At 47.1% G+C, this 10,167-nt stretch overlaps 1 protein-coding gene across 1 annotated transcript in view; it reads left to right on the forward strand.

The window, feature by feature from the left end:
• Positions 1 to 6,890, forward strand: part of GLI3 (GLI family zinc finger 3) — a 191,226-nt gene extending 184,336 nt beyond the window's left edge. The window contains exon 14 of the mRNA XM_059484961.1: positions 2 to 6,890. Within this exon, the coding sequence (XP_059340944.1) occupies positions 2 to 2,292 (2,291 nt within the window). The 3' untranslated portion in view covers positions 2,293 to 6,890. The remainder of the gene's footprint in view (position 1) is intronic.
• The last annotated feature ends 3,277 nt before the right edge of the window (positions 6,891 to 10,167 follow it).

A 10,167-nucleotide genomic window follows, 5' to 3' on the forward strand; every position in this document is an offset into this window, starting at 1 on the left:
GGTACCCAGTCGAACAGCAGCTGCAGTGTCGGAGGATCCATGACTATTCTGCCAAACAGGAATGAACTCTCAAGTACGGACATCACTGTGTTGAACATGCTGAACAGGAGGGACAGCAATACTAGCACAATCAGTTCAGCCTACCTGAGCAGCCGCAGGTCCTCTGGAATCTCGCCTTGCTTCTCCAGCCGGAGGTCCAGCGATGCCTCCCAGGCGGAGGGAAGACCGCAGAACGTGAGCGTTGCAGACTCCTACGACCCCATCTCAACGGATGCCTCCCGGCGCTCCAGTGAAGCGAGCCAGTGTGACGACCTGCCAAGTCTTCTCAGCCTCACCCCAGCCCAGCAATACAGGCTGAAAGCTAAATATGCAGCAGCTACTGGTGGACCCCCACCGACTCCACTGCCTAACATGGAGAGGATGAGCCTCAAGACAAGGATGGCACTCTTGGGTGACTGCAGGGAGTCTGGAGTATCTCCACTGCCTCCAGTGAATGTCCCTCGAAGATGTAGTGATGGTGGGGCAAATGGTTACAGCAGGAGGCATTTTCTGTCTCATGAAGCTTTAGGAAATGGGACAAGGAGAGCCAGTGATCCAGTCAGAATGGCCTCTGACAACCTCTCTGTCCCGAGAGTCCAGCGTTTCAACAGTCTTAATAGCTTTAACACTCCTGCTTTGCCTCCATCCATGGAAAAGCGCAACCTTGTTCTTCAGAACTACACCCGTTCTGAGGGTGGCGTCTTCCGCGGCTTCAGCTCCCCCTGTCCTCCGAGCATCAGCGAGAACGTCGCCCTGGAGGCTGCTACAATGGAAGCAGGTAGCAGTCTGAACGATGAGGATCTCCTGCCAGATGACGTGGTCCAGTATCTGAACTCCCAGAACCAGGGCATGTACGACCATTTGTTGAACAATGTCCTAGATAGCAACAAAATACATCACAGCTCAGTTTCAGGAAACAACAATTCCAGCAACTTTGACCAAGCCCCTCCACCGAGCAGTCAGCAGGCGGGTCCTGAGGCAAATAAGAGTGACTTGCCCATCCAGTGGAATGAAGTAAGCTCAGGAAGTTCTGACTTGTCTCCTTCGAAGCTGAAATGTGGTCAGCGGTCAGCAGTGCAGCAGGCTCGGGCCTTCAGACTGCATAACAACATGATGGTTCAGCAGCAGAACCTGGAGAGAAGCAACATGGCCCAGCAGAATGGCTATGGGAACCTGATGGAGAACAACACTTCCTACAGTTTACAGCAAAATATGACTCTTGGCAATGGAGCCGGGAATTCTTTCAGCATGCAGTCCAACAAGCCTTACAGCGAAAGCATGGGCAGGCAAGCAGTGATGTCTGGGGTGACAGACAATTCCTGTGGCATGGCAGTGCAAGGGCAGAAGCTGAGAATCAGCAACATGCCAGTGAATGGGAACCAGCAAAATTTCAGCCATCCCCTGGCATCCAGCGATCAAACCACCAGTATGGAAAACGGGATGCAGGACAGGAACATGATGGAACAGGAATATTTGCAAAGCCAGCCAGTCGGAGATGGCGTTCGTTACCAGGAAGTCAGTCAATCTGGTCAAATGATGCTAGGGCAGGTTAGTCCTACCTCACAAGGCAGCCTGTATCAAGGGCCACAGAGCTGTCCACTGGTGTCTCACACCATTGGTAGCCAGCCTTCAGGTTTGTCAGTGGCCAAAAGTTACCAGTCGTGCTCTAATTACAGCAGCAACAGACGGCAAAACATGTTGAGAAACAACCTGTCCCAACAGCAAAGACACGTAGGGGATGGCAACCAGACATACAGGGTAAACACCATCAAGATGGAAATGCAAGGTCAATCACAGCAGTTCTGCTCCAACATGCAGAATTACTCTGGTCAGTTGTATGACCAAACCATGGGCTTTAGCCACCAAGCTATGAAAACAGGTTCTTTCTTTGGTTCAGAAGCCAGCTGCCTGCTGCAGGGGACTGCAACTGAAAACTCATCTGAGCTTCTTTCCCCGGGGGCTAACCAAGTGTCAAGCACAGTAGACAGCATTGACAACAACAGTCTAGAGGGTGTGCAGATAGATTTTGATGCTATCATAGATGATGGGGACCATGTCAGCTTAATTTCAGGAGCCCTGAGCCCAAGTATCATTCAAAATGTCTCCCGCAATTCCTCACGCCTCACCACTCCCCAAACATCTCTTACATTCCCAGCTATGCCTGTAAGCACAACCAACATGGCTATTGGGGACATGAGCTCTTTGTTGACCTCACTTGCAGAAGAAAGCAAGTTTCTTGCTGTTATGCAATAGACATAAAAAACAAAAAACACTTAGGAGATAACAGATGGAAAAAAAAAAGACTCATATATTTTAGTTGTGTATGTATTTTAGCAATCTCATCTCACCTAAATGGGATGTGTTTCAAGTATATTCCTTTTATGGAATAAGGACTCTGAAAACCCTAAAGTGTTCTAGGGAGAAACTGTCTTCCATTTCAGTTTTGAATCAGTATTGCTACGCCCATTCCCTCCCTTTCTCTCTTTTCTCTCTCTCTCACGCCCTTTTCAAATGTCTGTATGCTTCTTTTATTTTTCTTTTGTTTTTTACCTGTAAACCAATGTAAACGTGTGAAGTGCATGTTGTGGGGTTTTTGTTTTGTTTTGTTTTGTTTTGGGGTTTTTTTGTAAAGAAAGGCCTGATGAAATGACAATTTTCTGTTACTCAAGTGAATCCAGACCTTGTAAAACTGTTGCAACTTTTCCTCTTGAACCTTTAACCAGGCACAATGTGAAGTGAGCATACAGTGATGAAATCCTCTCTGGATGCACTGGACACATCACACTGAGGTGGAAAACCAGCTTAGAAATGCACTGCCATGCTACCCCTGGGCTGCAGTTTCAGAGACACAGAGCACAAAAAGTTGGGAGGTTCAAGCAAAAAAGAAATGTAAAAATCATCAGCCCTTTGATGTCTAGCAAAAGCTTATGGTTTTTGTAAACCCACACAGAGATAGCTGTCACTGCCTTGAATAACAATACTGAGATTGTGTCATGTTCAACCTATTTCAGAGGAAGGAGAGGACCAGAAATGTGTTCATAGTCCAGCTCTCATCTTTTACAGAATTTGGTATTCTGGTTTTCAGCTTTCTTTTTTAAATGACTGAATAGCAAAATTATGGGTGTGTATAGTCACTTGGATAGTCTAGAGTCTTCTCATTGCATACCACATTTGTGGAGGTACAGTCAGGGTCTTATGTAGTATTTCATACAATGAAATAACAAAATTGCAGTATTTCACACTGGGGAATTCCTTTTTTTTTTTTTTAATGCAAATTGTTTAGGTGTAACTTGCTGAGCCACTGGTTCTTATTTGCTGGAAGAACTGTGTGTATATCCCCTTTAGCCCAGACAGCTCCATGGATACATAGAGCTTCAAAAGCATCATGAGCAAATCATGTAAAAGAAGTAGAAAATGAATGGCTGGCCCAGTTCTCAGACTAGCCAAATAAATCAAAGCAGTTGCAAGCAATCTGATAATCTTAAATGTTTTTCCACTGTGTCCAGGCTTTACAAAATTAAATTAAAACTGCCATTAAAAATAGCAGAGAAACAAGGGGAACAGCAAGTATTCACAGATCACAGACTATTCTGATCTGGAATTATTATCAGGTCCAACTCTTCAGTGAATGGCCTGTATGAGGATCAAACCCACAGCTTTGATGCTATTAGCACCATGCTCTAACCAACTGAGTTGTCTGGCAACTAATCAAAGCTCTGAAAGACCAACCCAGCTTCTTTCTCTCTCTCTTGGTGACACCATGTGCATTTAATTTCCAAGCAAACCAGTGGGTCAATGCCCAGGGTCAGTCGCACTGGCAAAAAACTGAAAGCAATGCACTGTGATCATTAAGCCGCTCACTGGTAGAGGTGAATGGCATTTTCTCTGTGAGCACTGGCTTGGTTTTGGCTCCGCTGAGCTCCATGTCTGCAGCCATGAGTACACAGTGCTCCTGAGTGAACAGGCTGCTGTGGGGAACAATCATGGTTTAAATTCACCCACTCCTAGAAGCTGTATGGAGTTCCAACCCTCAAAGACTTCTCAGTTAAATCCCAATAGTGAAGTCCTACTATGGGATGTAGATTGTGCAGGCACCTACAGTCATGGATTTGATGTCTGTGAGGAGCTGATGTTATAGTAGACACACAGCAAGATGAGGGAGCGTAGTCAGTTTTGAAATACAGACAAACTTTAGCCCAGTCAAAATCAGAAGGTGACTTCTGTAGGCTAGAAAACCAACTGTAAAAGAAAAGGTGAGATACCAGCTGATTCAGGACATGGCATTTGAGAAAATGTGGAGGAATTGAATCTCAGTGAAGCTGTCAGATAACATCTGTTAACATCTGTCAGAGCATGAATGTATAAATCAGTAGGAAAACATCACAGGAATTTGGTGCAAGGGCCATATTTGTGTTTATCACAGCACGCACCGAGATTTGCACTGTGAGCTGGAATGTCAGAAATCAAGACAAATGTAAACGTCCTACACCTTTTATCATTTGTTCCTGCCTTTCTTGTTATGTTTAGCCAGCATTTCTTTCTTACCCTGTCCCTTGCACACATAGTCACTCATCCTATACTCTTCCCTTGGACACTTCCCCTCCCAGCTTCCCTGGCTCTGACCAGCTATCACAGCCTGCCTGCCGTGGTGCTTGGGCTGCCCGGCAGCTGGGCACAGCTCACCATGGCCAGTGACTGCATTGCTGTGCCAGTGGAGGGAGCTGCTCCCTGTTGCCCAAAGGGCCTGCAGAGACCTGCTGCCTGTACAGAGCCATTGTCCCTGCTCTGCTGCTGGCACAAGAAGGGATGCATCCCTCTGGGCAGGTCCCCAGGGGAAGGGATGTTCCAGGGGCCGTGCTGTGCATTGCAGTGCTGGGATACAGCCCACAGCCCTGCAGAGAAGCAGCACTATAGGCATGAGGAAAGGCTGTGCTGGACGTGTTTCAGATAGCTCTCAGTAACCAATCCTGGCTGTTTATTAGAGCTATCAATTACATGTTTATAAACAATTTCAACAGGGAGACTTATGACCAGCCTGGGAGTAGGTGGCTTGGGAGAGAAGTCTTTATTGTAATGGAACCAATACATTAAAAAAAACCCAAACATCCCCAACTATTTTTTAAACTCAATTTTCCAGTTCATAATTGTATCTGCTGGTGCAATTGATGCTGGGAAGCTATTAACAGATGTGATCCATCAGAGCTTAGAAGGAGCCATTCATATTGCTCCAGGCTAAAAGGCACTGTTTGAGTAGCCAGTTTGCCTTCCTGGATTTGACAAACCTTTGTCACTCACTTAGCCTTGTCTTGGGCCAACAGTGTGTCTTGGCAGAAACCACATTCTCAAGAAAGGCATCCCATTTGATTTGGCAAAGCTGAAGAATCAGAGACTCCACTGTGTCCTTGGGGAGTTTGTGCAAAGGATTTATCATTTTCACCATTAAGTGGATGTGCCACTTCTGTTCATGTATCACTTTTCAGTTATTAGTGTTTTCTCACGCTTTTCTGTTTTATACTAAAGAGCCTGGTTTTGGTACCTGTGAGGGTAGCAATACATCACAGCCCAGCTATCTTGGGTCTTGGTTCTGTTTTGATAAGGTAGACTGGTCTCCCTGAGCATGGCACTGTTACACTGGACACCAGCTTTCACTTGTCAGCCTCCTTCTCAACATGTGGCAGTCTGGGGAAAGTTCCATCAACACTGGTGGGCTGAGTTACTAGCACCCCTCTACTCTTCCAGTTACGGAGTTGGTTTTGTGTATGTGGCACATCAGTTGATTTTTGCATAGCTGTTGGAAACCCACTGCTCACCCAAGAGTACAGGAAAATGCACAAAATATCACTAATGTTCTATTGTTAGAGCATTGCAGCATAGGTCTAAATCACCATTTCTTGTAATGGCTCTGTGAGGGTCTTCCATATGCGTCACTGTCGGCCTTGGGCACACCAGTAGCACTCAGCCTGCCTGAAGTGTGTGTGTTTCTCCAGACAGTTTCGCTTTCCACAAAGTGGAAGTTGCCAGTGAAGAGTTTATCTGTCAGCCACGTTCAGGTGACGGAAAGGTGTGTTTGCAGCAAAGTCAGTGGGCTTCCACGTGGAGGGCAATGGTCCCACACATCCACACGTGGCAGGTGATGTTATTCTCTCCTTGGGGAATGGCCCCACATGGTACGTGCATTAAGGTGCTGGCTGGCTGCTGACTTCCCATCACTGATTCCCCCCTTCTCAGTGGGATGACTGGTAAGTGCACCCAGGCCTGTCCCTCCATGGCTTGTCCTCCTGGACAGCAGTGTTTATATTCCCACAATGTATGTGCCTTATTTTGCGTTGACCCTGTGAAAGAGAGGGACCAGGATGTGTTGCCAAATTTTCCTGATGAGGCTGTACTTGCCATTGAGCTAATAGCACATACCACTGTTAATAGTGTCCAAAACATCTTGTAAACCTCTGGTATTCATGTGTTATTGTCCTTGGATTGGTGGAATGTCTCCTATGGAACAGTTACTGTTGTCAGTCCTGCAGATGTGTAAGATAAAAAAAGTGTTGCTTTTTTAAAAATTTTTTTAATTTTTTTTTAAAAAGCTTGTAATCCTTAAAAAAAAAAAAAGAGAATGTGTAAATACATTTATGTACGGTAGGAATAGTGTTCAGTTGTAACAGACCTTAGTGGTCTTCATTTGATAAACCTGCAGTTATGATCTGATGTTTCTCAAGCCTTAGGTTGATCTGAAGGGTCTGTAGCACTGTGTACATATGAACTGTACTTCTGCTTTCAGAACCACTTAGCTTTTTTGTAACAAAGAAAAAAATGTTTCTTACAATGTCAATAAAAACAAAAGCCTTTGTACTTAAGTTCTTAGCTTTCAGCCTCTGAAATATCTCCTTGGGGGAGGGAGTTATTTTTTCATACATCTGAAAAGCCTGGTTGCAATCAGTGCTTGTATCGCTTCCACTCAGAGCTGCTTACCAACCTCTTTCTGCTTCCCAGCCTGTTGCTTCACTCCATTCACAGTTTAAATACAGATGGGAAAACAAAACAGGGTGTTTACCTCCTTGCTAAAGAAAGATGGCTGACGAGTGTTGGGTGGAAAAACAAATGAAAATGCAGTGTCACACCGATGAAGTGTTTGAAGAGAGGAGAGAGACTGACCTGGTTAACTCTGCTCCTGGAGCAGTCAGCAGTTCAGAGGCCAAAGCCAAGCTGTGCTGAACTCTGGGCTGTCCTTTGGGGGCTGTGTTTCCATCCCTTGCTTGCCAAGGGTGTCTCACAATGCCTTGCCCACCCATGAAGAAGCATGGGAGGGAGAGAGGGAGGGAGGAAGGAAAGTTCCCCTGGCTGGGTTAATCTGTAGACGTCCACTCAGGTGGGTTACAGTGTGATCTGCAAAGACAGTTATCTTCAAAGCTGGACATGTTCAATGAATGCTCCTGTTGCGTACAGTTCCTACGGCTGATGTCAAGTTAGGGTGGCAAACAGTATAGAAAATGTTGTAGCACTGCTTGGTCTTAAGGTGTCGGATCTGTTCTAATTTCAAAGCCTTTTGTTTCCATTGCTGGCACCTTGGCAAGACCCAGAGCACTCTGTTAGCTGTCAGTGCTCAGCTTCTGCCTTAGTCCTTCCTCAGCCAAAATAAGTGAGCCATTTCCCAGGTGGTGGGAGATAAATTTGCATTGTTATTTGCTCATTTAAAGTTTTTTGGGTTTGGTTTTGTTTTGGTTTTTTGTGTGTGTGTCCTGTTTTGTTGCGGTTTGTTGTTCACCGTTATTAAGTTTTTGTCATTTGGCACAGGACTTAAGGTTTAGGAGGGACAAAGGGTAGAATGGAGAGCTAAAGCCTAAAACATGATGCCCAGCTGAGAAGCCAGTGAGGCAGGAGAGCCCTGGGAGTGGTGTGGTAGGGGTGAGGCAGACCCTGCAGTTTGAAAGGGAGGTTGATGGTGGCCATGGTGCCTTAGCTTATGTGCTGCAATCCAAAATTCTCCCAGAGACTGGCAGTGCTTCAGCATCAGCTCACTTTGGGGGAGGGGTGTGTGTGACGCCAACGCAGTGAAGTCCTGCACACACGCACGCGTGCAAGAGCATTGTGCCAAACAATGTGGTCAGCATTGCACGCCTGCTGCCATAAGGGAACCCACACAGCTGGACTGACAGCCCCTCCCTCTCATGAAACTTGCACCCCTACCTTCACCTTTAACCAACTCCTCCATGCCCATCTTCCAGCTGGATCTCCTCCACCAGCTGGATCGACTTCAGGATGAATGTCAAGAGGGCAGGAGATGCCAATGGGCCCCCTGCCCTGTTCAGCACGTTGGTTATTTGCTGTGTGGTGTCACGCAGTGCGAGGTCAGGCATCAAGGTTATAGCATGTCCAGAGCTGGGCAGTGAAAGGCTGGGGCTCCAGGTCACATTCCTGGGCTCCAGGTCACATTCCTGTCCTCCAGCCTGACCTGGGACTGGGCTGATGGAAAGCTGCGTGTTCAAAGCTGTAGCCAGAGACAGGAGGACCTGTGTTGCCATGTGGTAAAGCTCAATGTAATGCCAAGTTCTCAGGAAAACAAAAAATAGCAGGGCAGTCATGGCTTGTACCATCCAAAATCAGCAGATGCTGTTGACCTTTAGTCTCTGCTTTAGTGCCAAGGCTGTAAATTAATAAATTTAATTCATTAAATTAGTTTCTTACTTCAGAAGGGCATGTACCCAAGAGAGAACTGCAGTTTGCAAAGCCTGAAAAAAACATAAGAGATATACAGCATTAATCAGCAAGGGAGTAGAAAACTCCCTACAGCCCCCCAGTACCCTAAACAGGTGGCATGACATTACGACACTGAAACCCAAAGATGGGCAACCCAAAAATGACCAGTCATGTTAAGAGGTGGCCTGCCTTGGTCGGGGATGAAGCAGGGCAAGGCAGACAGTGTACTGGGGCCCACAGTGCCGATGGAGTTACTGGGCTGGCTGGGTGTAAGCGATGGCACTGTAGGGCAGCCCAGTGTAATATTTTTCCTTTCCCAGCTTTTGTGGGCTTGACTGTGTAATCTTCAAGCTGCTTTTTCAAAGAGAGGGTAATGGGAAAGAGACGACTTGTTCTCTTCAGGCTGAAATACAAGCTATTTGTGTTAGGAACACGGCTTTGTTACATGATTAGTGCAATGGGAGCCCCTAGGCACCACTTCCCAGTACAAACAACTAGTATTAATAACTCATGTTAAAATTGCCTGCTATTTAATAACCTGGGCCTCTTTCCACCCCGAGAAGCACATAACTGCTTTGTGTTCCCACCATCTCTGCCCGTCTTCCTTCACTGGCTTTGGACCCTCCCAGGAAAAAAAGGAGCAGGTTTGGGCAAGGAAGAAGGAAGAACTGACAGTGTTTAACAGGAATCCCCGCAACCCATGTCTGTGTACCTCCTTGCCTGCCTTCCCCACCATGGGCTGCTGCTCCTGCCTCTGATGCGAGGCTGCTCATTGCTTCCATGCCTCCCAATCTGTCCCCTGCTTTCCCCGTGTTCTGGGGACGGACTGACCTATTTCATGCCTTGCCAAGGAAGCAGCCGCCCTCCCTCCGAGCTGCCCCAGCTGGCTGAGACGTGATAGACCAACAACACTGTTACTCATGGGTGGGAGGCTCGGGTGAGTCACGCTTCCCCTCGCCCCACACGCGGGGTGGCTGCGGCAGGAGGGCGGGGAGCAGACAGAGGGACTGCTGCGGACACACGGCCGCGCAGGGTTGGGCCCAGGTGGGAGCGAGAGGCGGTGGGGAGATCAGATGGTGATGAACCATAAACAGGATGGTTTCCCATCAGCTGGTTGAGCTGCTCCAGCCTTTGCCCGCAGCACTAGGATGGGATGGCTCTCAGGCCTGCAAGGCGGTCTCTGAGCCACCCTGCTCTGCAGAAAAACATTACTAATGTTCCCACGACCAGAGCAAGAGAGAAGAGACAAATAACTTGGACGGCAACATGAAACAGTGGCAAAAATCTGGAAGACAGAGGAGGAGAGAGGAAAAAAACAAGAGGGTGGAAAGCTCTATAATGACTGAAAGAGCCCCAGATGGATGCAAACCAAGAAAAGGCCAGAGACAGAAATAGCAGCGCTAATTAGCTGAGCTGAACGACCCCACTCCTGCTGTA

Source organism: Ammospiza nelsoni, chromosome 1 (genome assembly GCF_027579445.1).
Source record: "Ammospiza nelsoni isolate bAmmNel1 chromosome 1, bAmmNel1.pri, whole genome shotgun sequence".
Classification (NCBI taxonomy): Eukaryota; Metazoa; Chordata; class Aves; order Passeriformes; family Passerellidae; genus Ammospiza; species Ammospiza nelsoni.